We start from the raw sequence: 23,291 nt of genomic DNA, 5'->3' as shown, positions 1-23,291 counted from the left end.
GTGGCGTGATCCAAACAACGAGCGACAGAAGGCATTATCTCTTTTCGGATTTGACGCTCTTGCACCACACCCTCGGGAGGGAGCGACTATCTGTCATCTTTTTGGGCGCCAATTATAATAATCCGTTAGGCTACTAAAAAAAGCGCGCAGATTTAATGGTTTTAGATATTTCAGTTAAATGTCTAAAATACGTTTTACAAACGGGCTAGTGGATGACATTGAAAATTAGGCTACTATAGTTTACGCCGAATGTGCCATGCGTAACTCATAATCCACAAGAATGTTACTCATCTCTTCATATAGGCTAGCTAGGCTATTGTGATTTAGACACGAGTTAGTCCTACACTCGTAGACAATCGGCACAGGTCTTATGGTAAATCAGTTATACCAGTTGATGTCCACGATACATTGTTTCAAGACAATGCGCCTGCCACATGTCAACTGTGCTGCAAACAAAATGGTGATGCGCTTTTATGGACAAGTGGGTGGCTCTTAAAAGAGCCTTTTTGTAGTACATGATACTGAAAATGTTTACTTCTTCTTGGGGGCCGCCTTCTTTGCCTTAGGCTTGGCCGCTTTAGGCTTTGAAGCTTTGGGCTTGGCTGCCTTGGGCTTAGCCACCTTCTTAGGGCTCTTAGCTGCTGCCTTCTTGGGTGTTGCGGGCTTCTTGGCCTTTTTGGGACTCTTGGTCGCCTTCTTGGCTGCCGCGGGCTTCTTAGCCTTCTTGGGAGACTTCTTTGCGACAGCAGGCTTCTTTGCAACGGCCTTCTTGGGCTTCTTGGCTGAAACAGGCTTCTTTGCGACTGTCTTCTTAGGACTGGCGGGCTTCTTTGCGGCTTTCTTTGCCTTTGGCTCGGCAGCCTTGTTAATCTTGAAAGACCCAGAGGCGCCGGTTCCCTTGGTCTGAACCAAGGTACCCTTTGTGACCAGGCTCTTGACCGCAATCTTGACGCGTGAATTGTTCTTCTCTACATCGTATCCACCGGCCGTCAGAGCTTTTTTCAGAGCAGCTAGTGACACACCGCTCCTCTCCTTGGAAGCGGACACAGCCTTGACGATAAGTTCACCGACGCTGGGTCCGGCTTTCTTGGGCTTGGCGGCAGCCTTCTTCTTGGGTGCCTTTGCCGGGGCGGCGGTTGCAGCGGGGGCTGGAGCGACTTCTGCCATGTCTCTATCTCTCGTTAAGCACTGATCACACACGTCTGACTCTGTGACTGTAGCTTGGTAACAGGCAGTGGGCTGTCCTTAAACACGACATGAGAACTGTGTAGACTCAACCCTGCCGGGTCGGCTGCTCGGTTGCTGCAATGCCCTGACACTTGTGTTTTCTCCTTGCGAATAATTGCCTTAAAATCCTATTTTTATTGAAGCTACGATCCAAAAGAAAATTGGGCACGCGAGTAGCCTTTTCAATGTTCAAAAGAGAGTCGCGTGGACACCTGAATTATCAAGAGCTTTTTTGTGGCAAGCTCAAAACATCGCCATTGGTCTCAAGGAGGGAGCAGGGCACATTGTTTTTCCTGTGCCATTTGTCTACGAAAGTGTCTAAAAGTGCATGCTTTATCGACCAACAAACGTTTTCCTGTGAGCTAAGTTGTATGGCGATATGTTAAGCAACGTTGGAATACCCAGATCCAGTACCAGTGCCTTTAAAATTGGTCTTCTTTGTGGGATGTAAAACACAGTCTTGAAACTGGGGCTAAGGTCGAGTTAGGCTAATAAGCCTAGGTTTTTTCTCTTTCGCAATTGTATCAACATTTTTATACAATTAAACATCATTTGGCTACTCTTTGTGGTTGTCACCTTTTGACAATTAATCAGAGTTGCATCGCAACGCACGATTCGATTAACAGATTTGGAGCTCAACGGCTCCACGTTAGCTGGGCTTATTCGATCGATCTCACTTCCACAGTGATGTTCTTGGTGAGATTGATGATTACATTGCTGTTGTCTGACTATTGTGTTCATTTGTTACCTGTTTAAATGTGGTTGTCTTTAATAGCCAAAAATGTGCCGGATAGGCCAAGTGTCTCGTCCAAGGACAGTTTAATGCCTCACCAACGCTTGATTGTTTTTACCACTAAGTTTTACCACTCCCTAACCTTATCTTTTGGATTGGGCGCCGAGTGGTGCCCATGCTATTTAAAATGTAATAATCCTGAAAGGCATAGCCTAATTAAATAGAAATATAATCAGTTCACTTCAGGCGTTCAACCAGTGATAATTTCGAGAATCATGTCGTTTATTTGTAACTTGTTTAACTCTTCTGGTTCTACCCATTGGCTCTTATTTGCTTTTCACAATGTAGGCTATGTTTCGGCTTCCCACATTGTTTATGATTTACCTGCACCTTTTTGCTCTTTCTAAGTCGCTTTGGATAAAAGCGTCTGCAAGGCTAAATGTTTAATGTAACAAATATAAAACGCAAGTGCACCGCTTTAACTCAACCCTGGGCACGACTGGAATTCATGCATTTTTCTGAATTGAGCACCTGATTCTGAACAGTGCACCTTGAGATATTGTGACGATTAATAGCGGACTGGGGGAGTCAGGATGGATAGCACACTACCTCTTTAGGATGGTTTTAGTTTGCCTTGGACGAGGGCTCAAGTCAGTGAGAACATTTTAGGCAATCGGGATAGGGGATGGTTAAAGGTCAAATAACCTAGCCTAAGAATTCAAGACGTTAACTCAGCCGCTAACGACGTCTGTGGAAGCATTTCCTAATGCAAATTCTGACATGGTTACATGGAAAGCTCGATTACGGGAATGTGGGAGGCTCTTAAAAGAGCCTTGGGTTTCAGTTGAGAGGGTGTCAATGTTTATCCGCCGAAACCGTATAGAGTACGACCCTGACGTTTCAGAGCGTAAACGACATCCATCGCGGTCACAGTCTTTCTCTTGGCATGTTCGGTATACGTTACGGCATCACGGATAACGTTCTCCAGAAACACTTTGAGGACACCACGAGTCTCCTCATATATCAAACCAGATATACGCTTCACTCCGCCGCGGCGAGCAAGACGCCGGATGGCTGGTTTGGTTATACCCTGGATGTTATCACGCAAAACCTTGCGGTGACGCTTTGCGCCTCCCTTTCCTAACCCTTTACCACCTTTTCCTCTTCCAGACATATTGCTAACGTTGAGATCTCCGAAGTGTCGTTGGTCGGCAACGTCAATTTACTTATACCATATTTGCGGACTTGATGGAAAGCAGTCCGCGCTGCGTGTGGGCGTTGCAATGGGAGGGACATTGAGCCAGAATCAGTTTAGGTAGGTGGAGCTTTCCTTTAAAAAAAGAGCCCACTTTCTTTTGAAAAATGAAAAAAATAGGCTTCGTCATTTCTTCAAATAACCGGACCACACGTACAACCGCAACACACTTACAATGCTACTTCATAGCAAGAGGTGGCAGACATGGTTTATCACGAGTGAGTTAGAAACATTCCACCTAAAGTTTACAATGTAGCATTACACCGTGTCAATATAATGTAGGCCGTGGGAAGTACTGGTTATTTACCAGCATGATCTAACTGAAAAAGAATACCAAAACACGTATTTTACTTCAATACATTCACTATATTTTTTTAATATGCAACAGTATACTTTTGTGTTATCAATTGTGAAAGACAAAGTTATGTGAAAACAAACATTTTAACAGTTACAGAACACCTTTCAGCTGTTAAACACCCCCCCCCCCCCCCCCCCCCCCCCCCCAAAAAAAAAGAAAGTTACACTTACATTTAATATAAAGACAGTTTAGGTTACAACTCATTTTGAGTGGATCTACTGATACACAGATGCTCAAGAAAATGCATGAAACTGCAAATGTGTTTTGATATATAATATGATTTATATAAATGCCACACGATAGTGTTTATTTCTAATCAGATTTTATGACAAAACAAGAAACAGAAGATACATGTTCGCATAGGCTACATTCAATGAACAAGATATGTTATGCAAGATATCTAAAACGTAAAAAACTGGTTATTTGTATGTGAGAATATAGGACATACATTTTTTTACCTATTGTAAACAAGTCAAGTCTACATAGAATCTGGTATCTCGTAAGCCAAATCCTGAAATAGTTGAAGAATAAACATTCTAACTTTCTGTCCCAGGGACCTGTATCGAAACAGATGAACGTCTAACTGCAAGGAAACAATATTCTCCATCCTTGAAATGACTTCAGATCTGCACAGAAGTCTCTGGATGTCATGACAATGAACTATGACAAAGTGGACAAAAACTATAGCTGCCAATCTCTTGCTCCAAGGCACAGTGCTTACACACACTGCACATCCAGAACTGGTACTCTGAGATGATCCGCCCAGTCACAATGCAAGTGGGTAACTTCCCTACCGCCCTGATGAGAGAATGGACAGGGATGAGATTGTTAACCGTATGTATAATCAAGACACAAAGGAATTATATATTTAAGGCAATTCTAGTCAAAGGGCTTTGTGCAGACACAAGTGCCTATCCTCTCTTACCCTTCAGGCTGGCTGTCCAGCTCTGACTTGCGACTGTCCTTGGGGCTGTGCTTGGTGAAGATCTCCAGAGCCAGGTCCTCGTAAAACTGCCTCTGCTCCAGGCTCAGGCTCTCCAAGGACTCCAGCTTGATGAAGGCCCGAGAGCAGGTGCCGAAGGCCCGGTTGGCCGAGGAACAGATGGCCAACAGGGAATAGATCTCCACTGCAGGGATGATGCCCTCATAATCACGGAGATGGAGAGCTAGTGAGGAAGGACAAGATTAATTTGTCATGGTGGAATCCCAACATATGGAATGTCATGTATTCATATAGCAGACACTTTTTCCCCCAAAGTGACATAAATAGAACAATTTGAACCTGTGACCTTTAAATCTGCAGTCAGATGCTCCATCACAGAGTTAACCAACCCAACCCTCCCATTCATGTTTAGGAGGCCTAGGTGACACACTGGATATGTTCTTTACTAATATAGATCATGTTATTGTGATCTACAGATATAGACATTTGGCATCTCTGCACACCCCTAAACAGTGTCTAGAAGTCATTTTCATACCATTAAGGCTTGTAACCGACTCTGATTTGGTAAAAAGACCTACTGACACTTTCAGGTTCTGCCTACTTATAAGTCCCACACTTTGATCATACACACAGTACATAAATACATCTAGATAATAACAAGAGAATGGGTGGACTATGCTTCTGCAAACCAGCCTATAAACCTCGGTTCTCAATCCTTGTCCAGGGGGTACCTGTCATCATGGCGTTCTCCATGTAGCCATCATACAGCTGCCTCTGAGCCAGCAGGAAGAAGTGATAGGCTTCTGCCCCGCGCCAGGCATGGTCCACGATGCGATCATCAGAGGAGGTGGCGTCCTCCTCCAGAAGCCCAGCCAAAGCAGACGTGGCCTGGATGGAAACAACGCAGAGGAAGGTCTGAGAAAGTAGCTTCACATTTGGCTGGTAATCTTTTGAAATCATATGAAAATCTGCAGCAACAAAAAAGGCAATCTTGCTGAAGAGGCGTGATTGATTGTCTGTGTGCCTCAAGTCTTTTAAAAGTTGTTTCTCATTTCTAAAACGCTAACAACATATACCACCTTTAATTAAAGAACTATAAGCACAAATTAACAGCAGACTTTTACCAAGGCTGGTAAATTACCTCAGATTTATTTCCTTTGGCCTGCTGTGATGTCTTCACTTGCCCATGGTAGTTATCCACCAACAGTGCTGCCAGCACATACAGCTTCTTCACTCTCAGCGGCCTGGTACTTCTCTTAGCCTCCTCATCAGCTATCTAGGAAAGGTCACACACAATAGTCAAATAACCATGTTTCAGTTTGATTGTAGCGTTACATCAAATATCCCTCCACCATATCATTGATGCTACAGTTCAAATCCATGAATGTACCTTGAACATGAGTTTGGCTGCATCTAAGAAATGGTGTGCTTTACGGTACAACTCCACAGCCTCCAGAGTCTTATTCTTCTCCAGCAGATGAGACGCATACTTGGCGAGGAGAGATTTGATCTCTTTCATATTGTGGTTTTTGGCCAACTCGACTGCTTTATTCCACTGTGAACCAGATGTCAAGAATTAACTTGACTAATTAATGAAGCAAATTCTCTGATACAGTGTGTTTGATATTACATGAACTTTAAGATTGGACTATGTTTCCTTAAGCAAATAATAACTTGCATCAAAATACACGCGATTCCTAAAGTTGAAGGTGAAGGATGGGTGAGATGTTGAAGACACAAGCTCAAGCTTCATACCTGGTTCAGATGAACGCAGGCATCGACTGCAGCCTTGGGCTGATTGCATTTGAGATAGGCATTCACGGTCTGTTCACACATGCCTACTGTGACAAACATCTGTCCGATTTCCTACAACACAAAGACGAACACAGGAGGTTGGCCATGAAATAAATTGTTAACAGAGTAAGCACGGTCACTTTGAAGGAAACAATCAATCAGTCAGGTGGGATTGTGAAGTGTAGTGTTGAGTGTTGGACAAAAATAAAGATGAGCTGACCGGGAGTAGTTTATGGTTCTCTGGAAGGGAATTAGCCAGCCTCTCTAGGCCATCATAGTCCTCCAACATGTAGTAGCTCTCGGCTAGGCGCTCCTGGTTGCGTCCTTGAAGATAGTATTGCACTGCGTTTACCCTAAAGAAAGGAGGATTTGGCAAGAAATATTTCAGCATAAGATGAAGATAGGCTCTTGTCATTCTTCAAGTAGTATATGTGGCCTTAGAGGAGAGCTCCTAAGTCAACCTCTTGACCAAGTAGCTCGAAAATGATGTTATTCTTTATATTTAGAGCATCTTCCCAAAAAACGGAGTTTGGGGGTGAGAGGGGCACGGGCTGAATTAGAACATGCACATGCATACAAACACCACTGTTTACACAAAAGAACCCCTCTTTAATATTCATCGACCCCTTTCAATGAAACACAATCATGATCATACCACTTCTGACGGTCTGCAAAGTAGTCTCCGATGGCGTTGTAAGCCTGCTCCAGCAAGGAGTCATCACAGTCCCCTGAGCCTGACTTCAGCAGCTGCAGAACCCTGAACCAGTCCCCCAGCTTCATCCTCAGGCTTATGGCTAGGTCTCTGAACGAGACAGGAAAAGCAAGCCAGGGAACATTTGTAAAAAAAAAACGAAAGAAAACACAACAAAAGTTGTCCACAGTATCAATAGTTACAGATACTGTACAAAGTATACCACCACATTCACAGGAAATTAAATGACTGTATCAAATATGTTTTTCAGGCACCATGTGGCGCTGTGAAACGTCTTACCTGCGGTCCATGTCCAGGTACATCCTCTCAGCTTCTTCAAACCGCCCAAAGTAGGCTGCAACCTCGGCCTGTTTCATGGCCTCACTCTGCAGGTTTCCCAGGCGTTTCACAAACTCAATGCCCTGGTAGTCCTTGCAGCGGACAAAGGCCTGCTCTGCAGTCTTCAGGTCCAGCTTCTGGAGCGCAGCCTCGGCCAACAGTCGCCTAAGCAGCAGGAAACAGGATGGCAGGCAAACTACAGTGAAGAAAATATCTGGCTACTAATTTACTACCCCCAAAAAAAGACAATAAATTGTGAGTGGTATACGATTAAGTTATATACATGGAGAACATCCAGGGACAAATGACCACACAAATGTATCCATCAATGACTGTCAAATCTTAAACAAATTGTTTTACATTAATATTGGATAGATAATGAATCTCCTTTAATGGATTTTCCATGAACTTTTTTTTTTTGCTTTACAGGTCGGTTTTCGGAACTGAGGGCAGATGGGGACATTTCAGTGGTTCACAAATTCCTAGTGCTGCTGTGAGAATTAACATAGACACACAAAGTCCTCTTTCAAGACGTCAATGGGACTTCTGCTACCAAAGCACCTCTCTGAATGTCCAAAGCTCTGTCGCGGCGGTGTGGGGATTCTCCACACTTAAATATAATTTCCGTGATTCCGTCGACGTGAAAGGTAAACAAATGGCTTACCTTTGATGACGTGCAAATGAATACAAAATACAGCAATAAGTCTAAGCAAAATGTACACAGACTGTCTACACTTCCCATTCAAACAAACTTCAGGGAACTGGTAGCATATACCAGAATATAAAGTCCACCTCTCCAGTAAATCTGCTTTAATTGATCACACTTGACTATCCTCGTGAGGGTGGGGTCAGATAGAAACGGTTCAGGATGCTTGTCAAGAATAAAGTGTAGTTCAGATGTAGACTCTAACAGACTCCATGGTGTAAACACGGAGGTAGCTTTGCATGTTTTTACCAGAGTCTAGGGTGAGGATTGTCTTCGATGAACTGGGAAGCGTCGTCGATGCCAACTTTTTCAATCAGAGCACGGCTGTCTCTGAGGGATCGGATCTCAAAGTTGATGAGGTTATCCTTGTTGGGCCGCTCCGGATCCTGAATATGGTGGAGGAAGAAAGACAGCAGGTTTCAGTGTACCGATACACCACTTAAGACACTGACATGATCTCCTAGATAAGCAACATTTATCAGATAGATTTTAGAATAATTTAGAATAATCCATCTTTGGTTACAGCTGTGATGTCCACCTAGTGGATTTGTGTTGCTCTGCACTAGTCGTTAAATACATCCTTTGTTTTGCCCTTAAAACCCCCTTGTGTCAACTCCCTCTTTGTCACGGCCCGGAGCGGGTTGTGACACAGCATTGATGCATCAGCAGATTTTGAGTATATAGATGAGACTGGGTCAGTGTAGAGATTGTGTTACTTTCACTTTGGTATTTATGTGAAAATACAGTGTAAGAATTGGTACCTTCATGATTTCATCCAGCAAGACAGATTTGATTTCCAGGTCGTCAAAGTTGCAGATATAGCCTGATGTTTGGACGGGTTCCTGATCATAAGACAGAAAGATAATACAAGAGGCATTTTCAGAACATTGTCAAGCAGTGGATGCATAGTGGTGTGGACACCTTGCAGTGAACTGTCACAAAGTGACTTGTCAGTTTTATGACTGTGTTTGTTGTCACAGGTTATTATACAAATTAGGATTAACATAAAGTGGATAGATTGGAGGCAGGAAGTCATGGAAATTCTAGAAAGTATTTCTAAGCGAACTGTTTTTCTACTGTGCTTTTGTCCTGCTAGTACTCACACTCGTAAAAACCATGGTTTGACTGGTATACTGTGAGCAGAGGACAGATAACCCTAACTTAAGACCCTGTCTAAACATTCGTATTCAGCATGTTTAGGTGGGAAAAGAAAAGAATAGAACAACTCAATCATTCACACATTAAGAGTTACGTTTCTGATATACTGGCCCAAGAGGGTTGTAACAGTGATTGACATTTTTGTGAAGAAAAAAAACATCTATTTAAAAATCTATTTAAATCTCACCTCTGGGTCGAGATTCCTGAATACATACATCCTGGTCTTCTCCATCATGGCAAACAGATCAGGGTTGTCATTCGCCCACTGCATGTCCCAAACATCTTTTCTCTCAAACTTGGACGGGTCCCCCACAGTAAGCGGGCTGCCTGAGCTGTCTCCTGAAGACACGCGCACCTCCAGGTCCAAGAGGGTCAGGACTCCTGACACGTCTATTACTGCCAGGCGGCTGAAGACAAGACCAAATCAAAAAGTGAATTCAAAGGAGCTTGAAACACACTCAAGAAAATTGAACAGATTTCCTGTCCACGAGCCAACCCAAGCCCCAAACACCATTCGGTAATGTCAACAGGTTAATGTGCAAGTCAACACTCACCTGGAGTTGCAGTTCAATGAGACATGGTAGGCCCTGTAGTTAAGAGAGTACGTCTGGATCAGAGCCACGTTAGGGAGACTGTATCTATGGATTGTCCCAGACTCACGTCCCTGTGGTCACATGAGAACAAACACATATGTGCACACAGTTAAAAACAGGTCAGACTTTCTAAACTGACTCTTATAATCCGACTATGAACAATTGTAGAGGTACCTACCACAATAAGAGTTTTGTCAGTCGCTGTAATGCAGCAAATATGATCTTGTGTTGCCTAAATAGTAAAAGGTGAAAAAAGGTACAGTTGCCATTACAACTTCATCTGATGTGCATTTGCATCTGGGCCTGGGAGGGGGGGGGGGCAGACATAGCACTTACACTCTAAAGCCATGAAGCAGGTAGTAATGAAGTCATAGTAATCTGGGTTATCACATGGGTTAATGTCACAATGGACATTACATTTTTATAACATTATGGTTGGCCTTTTCCAAGGATTCCAGTTGAGGATAAAGTGCTGAGTGGCGTTGCAAGGCTGCTGTGACTCACCGTGAAGGCCTTGGCAAAGTCCAGGGCACCCTCCGTGTTCCCGGACGGAGTCTCATCGATGTGGTACACCCTGTGTGTTTGTGGATGTGGGTGTCATGGAGAAAAAGAGGGACAGAGACAGGGGAAAACAGTGTTGGACTATCCTCTCGGCATGAAGACATGCTTGGCAGGACAGTAAGTCCTTACAAAGCTGGTCTGTGGGCCGGTGCTCTGGTCACAGTCTAGCCATTCTGACCTTTGTCACGTTACTGTCAAAACACCCTCACATACAAATGCCAGGCCAATACCATCACTAGGTTTTTGAACGGGCACCCCCCCCCCCACCACACCTCTCTCTGCCTTCTTTTCTAGTCCGGGACACTTGGTTGATTTCCAGGGCAGTCAGTTTCTTTGCCACGCGGTACTGCCAGGTGTAGAAGGCCTCTTTAGACGCAGTGATGACATGAGTCTTTGTCATCGTCACAAACAGTGGATCTAAGAAGTGCACACCAACCAAGACAAAAGAAAAACAGGCAGAAAAATATGACAAATTATGAATTTCAATGGAGCACAACACAACCATGTTTAAAAAAGGCTACCTACAGTTCTCAATCTAAATGACATTTCCCCGTTTCCGACAAGGGCAACATTTCCTAATTCAAACACAGGAACAGATGCAGCATAGGTCCCCCACTCCTGTGTTGGGTTAGCAGACTCTGATATCTGGAGTTCATTCCAACTTTTCCAGAACGTACAGTTTGACTCACTTTGAACTTGCCTCGCATGAGGACTTGGGTAAATGTGTAGCATCAGCCCGGCCGACCAGACAGGGACTAACAAATGCATGCGAGCCAGACAGATTTACACCCTTCACTCGCTATGTGGGCGCATGAAAGAGATTATTGAAGGTGGAAAGAAAACCCTGACTGGCTTTTGAAATATAACTGTTCAGAAAGAGGAAGCAACATTTACTGATGCATCTCTCGTATTACACTTTTTAAGGCCAAAGCCGTTCCCTCAGTAGTCATATTTTAGTCAACAATACATTAAGAGACAAATGTCTACTTGGCACAAATTAACACAAAATGTAATATTACATTTCTGGACTCACCGATATCAATGTACTTTGAATCCAGTGGAGTCCCGATGGAGTTACAGAGAACCAACACATACTGAAAAAACATCATTAATAGCCCCTTAATGCCAGCGTTGTAACAAATCTGACCACCTTAAATGTATAGGAAGTATACTTTACCAATGCACTCCCCGATTCTAACTCAGCATCCTCCTTTGTGACAAGAAGTAGGGCGTGCAGAGATGTAAGGACATTGTTACAGTACACCAACATGCATGATGGTAATTAGTGGCCAGTGGTGAATCAATGTGATTACTGAATGACTGTTTTTAGTGAAGAATAGATTTGGATCAAATATGACCAATGGGGTAATAGGAACATTTCCATATGCATTGAATGTTTTTTAATCGGCATATGGCCCTGATCTGAAGTGTGTAGGATCTTTTGTTGTGTAGTCCAGGGAAATATCATGCATGCACCTCATAGTCCCTGACTCTTTCATCTACAGCTGTGCACTCTTAATGCCTTTGAACAAGCCCAGAGTTTGTCCAGATCAGAAAATAACCCTCATGTCCTAGTTCTGAAGATTTGACAGCATGAGTACTCCTGAGTGTGTACCTGGGGATGTGTGTCGTCTGCCTTGGTGGCCAGTATGCAGAAGTCTCCTGAAGTAGTGATAGACATTAGACTCTTGACATATTTCACAAACTTCTCATTGTTCTTGGTGTCCCAGAACACCACACAGTACTCTTGTCGGTCTGGTTTTGTGTAGGCGTACACCACTGTATTGGAGCAATAGCCCCACTGTGGAGAGAGAAAGACAGAGAGCGAGAGATAGTTACTTTCAAATGACAGCAGTCTGCCATTTCCTCTGACTATGTATATTTGGGATTCTCAAACTAGAGATTTTCTGTGTTATTTAGAATGAATCAAACCTATTTGAATATGATGTTGACATTGCGCTTAAGTGGACAGTATTCCTCAGTCAGCAGTGAGGCAGAAAGGCACAGATGACCTAAACCAGAATTGTACCTTGTAATCTGGCCTGATGTTGGCAAAATAAATGTAGGAGTCCACTGCCAGTCCAATACGCAGTCCTCCTCCTTCCCAGGCAACAGCTGTCATCTGCTTCCCAGGAACCTTTAGAGTCCGCAGGTGCTGTCCAAAAACATGGGAATAAAGAATGTCATGTTGGGGCTGATCCTAGAATAATCAATCCCTCAATTCCTTAGATTTGTTTTATTTGGAAATGCCTCTCATACAGGGTACCAATTCTTTTTTGATTCCCAAAGATATGGCATTTGACAGTAACTGTGTTAAAGCATAAATAGCTGAATTATTTTAGGTCTACTCGCGTATTTGATTAAATCAAACACTAATTTGGGTATTCTTTAAGGAGTAATTTGCAATGTATGTACTGTACAGCAATAATAGCATTCGCTATTATTTTGTTTATTAATCCAATCATAAAATAGTTTCAAGGTAATCAAAGGTAACATTAGGAATGGGCCACAACGACCAAGTGCTGTCTCTCACCTCTCCAAACGGAGTGTAGAACTGAACCACGTTGACCTCTTTGTCCAGGGTGGAGACCCTCAGGGAGCCAGCCACTGCCAGCACGCTGCCACACTGATTCCACTGGATACTGGCCACGTTCATGAGCGTGTCTATGAACACGGGCTCTAATTAGAGGGATCAAATGATGGGTTGAGTTGGGGGTGTGGATTCCTGACACTTGGTTTCTGAAAGTGATCATGGCCACCCACACTTACCTTTAAACACAGTTTATTTTATTTTATTAAATAACATTGTATTCATGTAGCAGATGCTTTCATATAAAGCAAACACCACCGCAATCAAAACGTCCACCTGTCTGATGAACTCTGGTCACCACAAGGTCGCAGGGGGCAAGGTGTGGGACCTGAGGCCTGAAACTTACTGTCATCACTCTCGTAGCGCATGATCTGGCACCTGCCGTTATCGAAGCAGATGGCCAGACAGGGACAGTCTGGCTCCACGTAGCCCTCAGTCCCTGCGTACCAGTGGATCCCCGCAATGCTGATGACTCCCGTCACGTTGTGAAGACAGTTGAGGGTCATCTTCATCTACAACACAGCGGCAACCATGACTTGACCGTGTCGGATTACAGAGTAGTTCGGAGAGTTGATATCTGACACTGATATGTAGTACTTAAGGAGTGAGTATTAGCAATGTACTCAATCCTTATAAAGGATTTTTTTTATCTACAGATGTGGGTCTGTATGCTAATGCTAAATATAGAAACTGTATGAAATATATGCCCTTACTCCAGTTATGAGAAGTTGTAATGTGATGTGATTTTTTTGTGCAACATCAGCTACAGTTGAACTTTAAGCAGTCTTGAATAAGCCAGTGTGGCAACTCCGGCCTTTTTAGCTGAGGCTGAGATTTCAATGATCTCCACTATTAGTTTCTCCTGTTTTCCTATTAACAGTTCAAACAAGTCTACAAATGGTTTTGAGGAAATCACCAACATTAGAAGTGAGACCTAACAAATACTGTAGGTTGACTTACGATAAAGTTTCCTTGATTATCATAGATGTGTATTTCTCCATTAGCCATTCCAAATAAGAGGATCTTGCTGTCTGGGGACCAAGCCACATGAGCAAGCTGGATTCCCTTTAGCTCCTTTCCCCAGATCCGGTTACCTAAGAAAACCAAGTACATTACAGACTTTCCTCCATCATAACATTAGTTTACACTTATGTACTGTTGGACCTATACATTATTTTCTCCTTGTGTACTTTTGACACATTGGTTGTGATCCCCATTAATGAACACTGCAATGATCATACACACTGTTTCAAGTTCTAGTCCAGAAGCATTCATACAAGCCTTGAAGTTGCAAGGTTGATGTTGAACATGTCCTTGCTTTCCAAAGGCACATGTATTACCATCTACGGATCCAACGATGACAGCACCGTCCTCATAGACGATACAGATCTTCTGGCCATCTGCGTTCCAGCTCATACTCCTAACAACTGACTTGTTCCTGTTGTTGATCATCTCTTCGTACCATGACCCTGACACCAGTCAGGAAAGCCCAAAACACATGTCACATTTCATTGGAAATCAGAATGAAATGCTCTTCTCTGTCACTACATAAAACCCCATTGGCAACCTGTCTCCAAAACCCAATTGCAGTGGACATAAAAACAATTTGTCTGACCAACTACTAGTAGACCAAACACGTACACACCTTTGTAGAGCATCCATACAATGATGAGGCCATTTTGGTCACTGGTGGTGAGCTTCTGGTACTGTTCATTCCAGGTGACAACTTGCACTGCTCCTGTGTCACAGCATTCAACAGCAAATTAGAAGTAACCTAATTGTTGTGGGTTTTTTTGTACAACAAATTACAGTAACTTAAAATGAACAATTGAGTTTTGTGGCACTGACATAAATAAATAACGAATCATTATAGTAAGCTAGGGTCCATATTGTATTCTGTGCTTAAAACAGACAGTAATCTGCGGAAAGTGATACTTTTTCATTCAAGTACTAACATAGTGAATTAAATGTTTAGCCTCAGTCCAAAATATGTTGGACATAATGTATAATGTGTACAAATCTAAATAACCCACTCTTTGCTTGTCCAGAATTTATTTTTGAATTTTTTATTTTATTTTAAGAAATGCTCTTGCACCTAAAAGAAAGGGCCAGAAAAAGTATCTGATGCTAAGAATAAGGTCTACTCTTGTACAGTTGTGCATCCCCAAAGACATGATTGTAAACTGCCTCCCAGCAAGCAACTTTCGTTGTGAGAGAAAGGAGCAATGAAGGCACAAAAGCTTCCTATCCATGCATCTTCCCCAAGGTGTGTAACTCACCACTATGTCCTTCCAGTGTCTGGTTCATTGATAGATTACTGGGTGCTGCAAGCCCTTTGAGTTTTGCATCATCTGTTGAGAAAGAGAAGTATTAAAATCAACTCTAAAACCAACTCTCAATCTTAAATAAATGAATTCAAATATGAGCAGCAGCCCCCCAATTATTGTCTGAACTTTGTCACTTTCTTCCATCTCAAGTTTAATTGATAGTGATCTCATAAAACAAGCTATGGAGAAAACCCCGCCTCGCTGAAGACGATTGGCTGGAAGGGGCAGGGGAATGCTGTAACATAACTGACTGGAAAGTAGCGTGCCACACCAAAAATTTGAAGTGGACATTGCCCTGCCACTGAGCAATCTGTGTACCTAGTCAACTCACAGAGGGCCTCATTAGCTAAAGTGTTTATAGGGGACAAAAACAAAACAAAATCAGAAAGAAATCATTCCATGTTCCTTTAAAATTCAACACTAAAGACATATTGGCCTACCTTTTTGCATACAAAGAGGTTTGCTGTTTACAATTGATGCAAAACAATGCATGAGGCATTAGGGTAAATTAATTGGGTCTTACATCCTTTTACACTGTTCGCGGTACGCTTTTCGTGGTACGCTTTTCTCCATTCTGATTAAAGTCCACAATTGTCAAGGCTTTTGATAACAAATCCGACAGCTTAAAATCAGGCACATAAATCTACAACAGAGAAAATAGAGGTAATGTTTCCAGGAACAAGCGGTACCTGGCACCACTCTAGCACTTTTTGAATGGCACACGGCCAAATCTCATGAAAGATTTAGATCTTTCTAACACCAAACTACAGTAAATTACAGTAGCTGTTGAAAACCCACAGAAGTACAATAACATGGGTATTGTGTGTTGTACCACAGTATGACAGTTATGTTTCCTTGTCTTTTTTTTGTTAAAATTGTTTTATGTATTTATTGTGTTGTTTTAGAGCTTTTGTTACTCAGCCTGTGGCACTTTGGTCAACAGTTGTTTTAAAATGTGCTTTCTAAATAACTAGAAAGAAACTTGTCTACACACCAACTGAGTGAGATACGTTCATGGATGAGATAGACTTGTGCTCACAATATGCTGGTGGCACTGTGGTCATATTGAAAGAACTGGCATGGATGGACACAAAACAGACGCCTGGACAATACACAGCTTTACTACATATGAAACTGCGTGCTTACCAGTTTGAGTGTCAAGCTTGAGAACTTTAAGAAGACCCTCATCCCCTCCACAAGCTATAAAACCCTGGTCCTTGTTCCAGGATACACACTTTAGGTGTATGGAGTTGGGGATGGCAATCTGGGACATAGGTTCAGCATAATTACAACCTTGTTAGTATTAGCAAGCCCTTTGTCACACATAGAAACATAGAGGGCCAAATTAAGATAGGTAGATTAGCCAATCTTACACTTATCAATATTAATTTGGGGGACATGCTAACGTTACAAAGAGATGTACACAGACAACGCAATGCATTCCGGAATCTCCAAGGTTAGCTTGCTCTAATAGTGCTGCGAATAAGATGCGAACTAGCTAACTTTTTAAGGGGTGTAGAAAACGTTCAACCAAATTTCTCAAAACGATTCAATACTGTCAATAAAAACCTACTAGTTAATATGATAGCTTACCTTTTTACTGAGATAAATAAACATCGCTCTGCTATTAGCTACCTATGTAGGCAGCAGGCAAAGTAGCACGTTAGTTTGGTTTTCAAACGTTTAACCTAGCCTGAGAGTACTACACAAAGCTAACTAGATATCAACCACATTAACGCTACACAAAGCAACCACCACTTTCCAGCTAGCTACATATCTGTTCCATTGCGAGAACGCATCGAAAGAAAACACAATTAAATAATAGTATCCTTAAAGTCTGGATTTTTATTCTCAAATGTAGATAATGTTGTTGCTCACTAACACGTTAGCTGATTGCTACCACTAAGGCGTTCCTCGGTATCCAAGGTAACTGTAAACCGGAAACTGTAACGGCGGTTTCCTGTAGTCCTTTCTGAAGTTGTACCAAATACTCTTTGGTTATACGGTTGCAGCAGTCTGCAGATATACATGATTGTGTTAATGGCTGGGGTTCAAACCATTCTTTTTGGTTGTATTTATAACTTATCTTAACTTATCGCGCTAGGAGTAAATACATACATCATTGGCTAAAGGACGTCACTTTTATTAATCCAAGTACATAAATTCTGGGGCTGCACATGCTGACTCAATCTTTGTGACAGGTGGATACTTGTTTAGTGTGTCAGTCTCAGTCAAGAATGTCAGTCTGTTTCTGTGTGTTAAGTGCCCTTATTTGAGTTTCATAGACATTATTCATTAGTGAACTACAAGTAAGACAATATACATTGAAATATTTTAAAATATTTATTTTAATTTTGTGCAAATATCCAATACCCAATACTCCAGTAAATAATTTGATGTGCCCTCTATTTACCCCACAAGCATGAACAATTTTAGACAACGTATTGCACATTATTAAACATGTTATTGATCAAATCAGCTTCAGTTTGAATAGACTTCTATCCCTGGCTATAACAATGCCATTCAATCATCTGAAAGGTAACTCAGTGTGCAATTATAGACTGTCAACTTCATGTATGGTCATTTGTTTTGCTGGCACAGTCACAACAACTTAACTTTAAGTCACTTGAAGTTTTAGCAAGAAGACATACATTAGCTTTTTTTTATACATAAGCAGTTTTTTGTGACACAAAAAAGACAGTGATTTGCTCAGATTTGTTTCCTGGTCCCACTTCAGAATCCACCGCCATCTTCGAATTGTTGAACTTTCCTGGAAATGTCATCAAGTGGACAGAAAGTCAAGGAATTCATGCTTGGTCCTTATACAAAAGGAAATGTTGAAATGCAAACCCTTCAAAGTTAAAGTTTTATCATACAGTATACTTGGCACTGTATAATAACATAATTTTTGTTTTTTTTAAACAGTTTATTAACAATTGAATTATCTTCAAACGTTCCATTCTTTTTCTACATTACTTTAAAAGAGGTGCTTCTGCAGCAAGGATTTTAGAATAGAAGGTCATTCCAGAATGTGTTGACCAGAATCTTTCAAAGGGGAGGGAGGATGTACTGTATAAAGTTAACTGGACAATTAAAGGATATGTTTGCTGTTGAGATCCTGGATGGTAGACTGGACCTTCTTCTGGAACGCAATCTGGGCTTCACACATGCAGGCATTTTCAGACACCCCACCACCACGCAATTCCTCTGAAAAGAGTTAAATGAATTTGTGTTTGAATTTCCAATTAAAGGAAAGTACTATACTTGTTAACATTTTAGTATCTTGATTGTGTTAAGTATTAAGGGAATTCATTGGTCATTAGATATACAAAACTAAGTGGCAGTCATATTTCAGGCCAATTATTCAATCAAATTTATCATGAAAGGATCAAACAGAAAAGTACATGAATTCAGTTAATCATTTAGTTTAGAATAGGTTCCCAAAAGATGGAAAAACACAATGCAATTGGTGACTGTGATGCATCAGACCAGGAGACGCAAGTCAGTCAATTTGCAATGCAGTCCTCTTTTGGGTTCAACTCTTCATTATTAAAGCTCCTTATGCTCATCGTGTTCAACACTCCTTATTGTGGCTCAGCTATCAATGTTCAGTACTCCGGTTGAAAAATGAACACTGTCTTATTTACACATGTACAGACTGCACAGCTCCACACCTGGGAATACAAAATGAACAAAAAGACCGGTTAACTTAGACAAACATCGAGTCTTCTCGGAGGACATACAGTCTGATAGATGTCGATGGTCATGTTCCATTCATGAATATGGCAGGTTTACTACTGTGAAACTTGTTGAACAGATTGCTCCACATCTTGAGTATTTTTTTTGTAAAACAAAGTGTACACAACACAACACTCATTGTCAATGGGTGTGGTCGGGTGTGGGTCATCAAAGATTTGGCATCCATTAAAGACAATGAGATGTGGAAACAAGAATTCTCACCATTATGAATTATAATTCCATGGCGATGCCTCTTCCTGGGTCAAGGGGGTCTCAAGTAAATATGCCAATGGAGGATCTCAATGCAATGCACCGGGTTCATGTTAAGTCAACTCATTTCTGACTCCATAGCACCTTCCCTTACAAAAACAAACTCTAAATAACACCTATTTAACATTCTTACGTGAGCATGTTTTCTTGTCGATATTCAACACATAGCCCTCTCGACACTGGCAGTAGTAAGAGTTTTGGTTGTTGATACATATGTGCTGGCAATCATGTCCAAGGGAGCAAGCGTCCACACCTGCAACTAAAGACTTACATATTAATGGCTTAGTCCATCAGCAATGTGATCATAATATTGCGCAAAAGACTCCATGGCACCTTCCCTGACAAAAACTACCTCTAAATAACACCTATTTAACATTCTTACGTGAGCATGTTTTCTTGTCGGTATTCAACACATAGCCCTCTCGACACTGGCAGTAGTAAGAGGTTTTGTTGTTGATACATATGTGCTGGCAATCATGTCCAAGGGAGCAAGCGTCCACACCTGCAAACAAAGACTCTTAATAAAGCTTCATTACATATTACTGGCTTAGTCCATCAGCAATGTGATCAAAATCTTGCGCAAAGGTTTTAATGATTTGATCATGATTTGATTAATTCTTTGTTGATAATAAAACAAAATCATGAGTAAGCAAGACTACTACACATAATCACATGAAGTATTGTTTTAGAAAAACTATTTTACTACACATCTAAAGTTGTCTTAGGGTAACGGTCCTTGAGGGCTGTAGAAATCGTTCTTCTATATCCCTGAATCTCTCATCACATGAATGTGCATCCTGTCAGCAAGCAATAAAATGATGTAGCTGTAGCTCACCTTCAGCCCACAAGGAGTCATTTTCCCTAGGAGGACTTTCAAATGTGTCTTGAGCGGAAGACGCACCATTGTCTGCATTCATTATGGGTGTTGCTTCTGTTTCCTTACCACACAAGGTCTCCCTAAACTTGGACGTGAGTTTCTCAATGACCCCATAAGTCTCCACATAGAAGACATGCTCTTCCAGCGGGAGGCTGGCCATGAGACGGAGAGACTGCATGTCAGCCCTGTCCACACCTACTGCATACATTTCAATTCCTGATGCGCGCGCCAAGGCAGCCACCTCTTCTACCGTATCCTGGGGCCTGCCGTCAGTCACAATGATGCCCACCTTGGCGATGCTCTGTGATGTGGGACGGGCCCCAGACTCCTCCGTGAAGACTTGTTCCATGGCCGTTTTGATGGCAAGACCCGTCATGGTGCCGGTGGACAGGGGATCGATCCGGCTGAGGGCTTGCTTCAAGCTTGACTTGTCCGAGTGCGTCTTGAGTAGGAACTCGATTTCTACTGTACTGGCATAGTTGACGACAGCCACTCTCGTGGCATCCATGCCAATATCCAGTGTGTCCACCATGTCGGTCAAAAAGATTCTGACCTTCTCAAACTCTGCAGGCCGAACACTACGGGAGCTGTCTATGATGAAGACCAAGTCCAGAGGTCTGCTTTTGCAGTGCCTTCCTGACCCTTTAAGTAAAAAAGATGTTTTATGGTTGTAGGCTTTCTTTTAGGCTTGGGCATTTACAATTAATAAATACATCAAGTAGCCTACAAGAATAGAAACTATATGTAAGAAAAGTAAATGTGTTTCTGGGAAGAGGCCACATTTCACCTCAATAAAATCTATGAATGATAGTTTTAAGGGATGAATTATCTAACTATATTGGCACACATGAACAACAATTGAACATCAGTGTTGATCAGAAACTCTTTTAGGCAAATGCATTATGGGCATTGAACACACACATTCTCTGGATATGATTAATAGATTAAGGATGACGACCAATGTACTAATCATTATAGGGTGGAAAGGTCACCAGGGGTATCAGGACCAGCTGTCAAATTGAAGGGTTTGCTGTTGCTCCCATTTCCTGGTACCACATGACAATTGGGTACCATAAAACCAATAATTATGGCAGTTTATTTTTGTCCCCAAGTAAATAAGGGTGAAAGAGTCGAACAGAATACATGTCCCAATGACACCTCAAACAAATTGAGATGCATGTAGTTCGTTTAAATCATGTATAAAACAGTTTCTTTCAGCCAATTTTTTTTTTTTTTATAACAAGGTATTAATACCTTAATCTTGAAAATAAATGTTAAAGATGCTAAGGCGCAGTGGCTCTGCACGTTGATCATCGTGCGCAAAACCCGTGCTTAAGGATTCTCGGTGAAGTTAATAAATTTAAAATACAATTAACCAACCTGTTGAATCAAGAGCATTCTCGAATATCTGCGTTTGTAGTTCAACAGGTCGACGGACGCTCTTTTGAATCTGTTGCGCCAGAACAGGACTGTCAGCGAGGTACTCAGGTTGATATCCATACTGTCGGTTCGTTCCTTTCACCTCCAAACCAAGAATGGACACGACCCAAACGAGTCCACTGACAACAGATGTCGTCTTATAGCCCATTGTTGAGTTTTGATTCGTCTCGAGAATAACTTGATTTCTGAAAGATCAGCTCTCTCGGGGCAATTTTAATCAACCATGCTCGACACGTGGGATATGATTGTCCAATCGAATTTGAGATGGGCTAAATAAACTTTTTTTGGGGGGGGGGGGAGGGGGTGGACATCGCATCGTAGCAGTGGGGTGCATGTTTAGAAAATGAGGTTGGCAAACAAATATCCAAACATCTGTTAATTGTTATTAGCTTATGTAGTCATGACTGACGAGCAGTTACAGTTTTCAGTTATGTGCCAACAACCACGTTGTCAATAGACTAATTTTGGTAAAATGACTGATATTATTGTTATTGTTCGGTCTCTGTGTCACCAATAAACAGCATTTGATATGACTTCCTACTTATATTTAGTTACAAAATACATAACATATAGTTTATTAGAGTTAATTGTAACTCCAACCAATCCACCTGAACCTCCAGAATAATGCACCCGAGATACTCTTGTTACATGTTGATGTTGTAGGTTTCACAGAGAGCCTCTACGCATCGGATAAATATAGCCTACTTCAAGAGCAAATACACGGTTGCCATTTAGCTGTGCAATGGGGATCTCTAGTGGCACGTTGAGGTAATTAAAAAAAGTAAGTAACATAGCTGAAGACAAATCAACAAGCAGCGAACGTAATTCTTGCACTGAACATTGAGTAATTTCAAAACTAGCAACTGCAGCCTACAAATTACTCACGGCTGATCATTTCATGTGACAGCCATCAAGTTGTAGCCTGGACGTGAGCAAAAAGTTGTCCAGAATGCATTGCTAAATCGTTGAATTTGTAGGCCTAACCTGACACCATGTCTAATGAATCACTTCGATTCAGTTCTGTGATTTAATTGTGCATTCATTTTAAGAAAGATCTACTCAAGTGGTCTGAATTTACACCACTTTTTAAAACCCAAAGGACTCAAGGACAATGTAGGCTAGTATACAGTACTGGAGTACTGTAGATCAGGGTCGGCCCACGCCTTTATGGGGCCTTAAGCAGAATTGATTTGGGTGCCCCTCCGAATTTGTATAACTACATAATAGCTCTAATTTCATGTGCTCTCGGGGATCCTCTGGTGGCCACGGGGGGGCCTAAGCGGCCACTTATTTCACCCAAGCCTTGGGCCGGCTCTGCTGTAGGCCTACTGCAGTTTGTAGAAATGTAAGCCATTCTATTAGCGATGCTTGCAAGGTGGCGGACCGACACTTTTAGGTTTGGTTGTTTTGGTATGAGGCTTTATGATAAATTTAAGACAGCAGTGTAAACGAAGTTGCAAGATGGGTGACAAGAAGCCAGCAGCTTGGGAGCCTCAGCACTGTCTTAAGCTTTGTTGGATTGGCTGAATTACAGACTGAACATGTGAATTTGTAATCAAGTAGAATATCCTAGTCGCTAGAATGTACAATGTAATCATATTACAGCTTGAAAAAGAATTGTATAGGATTCTTACATCCAGCATTTTGCCTCCCTGAATAACGGTCATAAGTTCTTAAAATGGAATTCAACA

The 23,291-nt window shown here is 41.9% G+C and overlaps 2 protein-coding genes and 1 pseudogene across 5 annotated transcripts; all 3 read right to left on the bottom strand.

Annotated features, from left to right (window-relative positions):
- Positions 1 to 138: 138 nt before the first annotated feature.
- On the bottom strand, positions 139 to 1,201 carry LOC146299763 (histone H1 pseudogene; annotated as a pseudogene).
- A 2,520-nt stretch (positions 1,202 to 3,721) lies between these two features.
- Positions 3,722 to 17,200, bottom strand: wdr35 (WD repeat domain 35). 2 transcript variants are annotated; one of them, XM_084675668.1, is made up of 28 exons: positions 16,869 to 17,200; positions 16,422 to 16,539; positions 15,228 to 15,299; positions 14,594 to 14,686; positions 14,289 to 14,417; positions 13,909 to 14,042; positions 13,295 to 13,460; positions 12,892 to 13,037; positions 12,388 to 12,513; positions 11,974 to 12,159; positions 11,536 to 11,568; positions 11,392 to 11,452; positions 10,631 to 10,775; positions 10,302 to 10,371; positions 9,976 to 10,029; positions 9,759 to 9,868; positions 9,392 to 9,611; positions 8,808 to 8,888; positions 8,296 to 8,432; positions 7,302 to 7,505; positions 6,966 to 7,112; positions 6,531 to 6,663; positions 6,272 to 6,382; positions 5,907 to 6,071; positions 5,658 to 5,792; positions 5,248 to 5,404; positions 4,499 to 4,739; positions 3,722 to 4,371 (listed from the first exon to the last, which is right to left on the bottom strand). In XM_084675668.1, exons 1-28 carry the CDS (start codon positions 16,890 to 16,892, stop codon positions 4,221 to 4,223), a joined length of 3,549 nt encoding a protein of 1,182 aa, XP_084531794.1. In that variant the 5' UTR covers positions 16,893 to 17,200; the 3' UTR covers positions 3,722 to 4,220. The 2 variants fall into 2 exon arrangements, with proteins under 2 accessions (XP_084531794.1, XP_084531804.1); XM_084675678.1 differs by lacking the exon at positions 11,536 to 11,568.
- Positions 17,201 to 17,605: 405 nt separating this feature from the next.
- On the bottom strand, positions 17,606 to 21,798 carry matn3b (matrilin 3b). 3 transcript variants are annotated; one of them, XM_084675637.1, is made up of 6 exons: positions 21,541 to 21,798; positions 20,119 to 20,802; positions 19,666 to 19,785; positions 19,417 to 19,542; positions 18,380 to 18,482; positions 17,606 to 18,063 (listed from the first exon to the last, which is right to left on the bottom strand). In XM_084675637.1, the coding sequence occupies exons 1-6, from the start codon at positions 21,746 to 21,748 to the stop codon at positions 18,009 to 18,011; spliced, it is 1,296 nt and encodes a 431-aa protein (XP_084531763.1). In that variant the 5' UTR covers positions 21,749 to 21,798; the 3' UTR covers positions 17,606 to 18,008. The 3 variants fall into 3 exon arrangements, with proteins under 3 accessions (XP_084531763.1, XP_084531773.1, XP_084531783.1); XM_084675647.1 differs by having other exon boundaries at positions 20,185 to 20,802; XM_084675657.1 differs by having other exon boundaries at positions 20,227 to 20,802.
- Positions 21,799 to 23,291: the final 1,493 nt, after the last annotated feature.

Source organism: Hypomesus nipponensis, chromosome 3 (assembly GCF_054491055.1).
Source record: "Hypomesus nipponensis isolate SF chromosome 3, ASM5449105v1, whole genome shotgun sequence".
Taxonomy (NCBI): Eukaryota; Metazoa; Chordata; class Actinopteri; order Osmeriformes; family Osmeridae; genus Hypomesus; species Hypomesus nipponensis.
The sequence above is the reverse complement of the archived record's forward strand: the minus strand, read 5'-3'. Positions and strand labels throughout refer to the sequence as shown.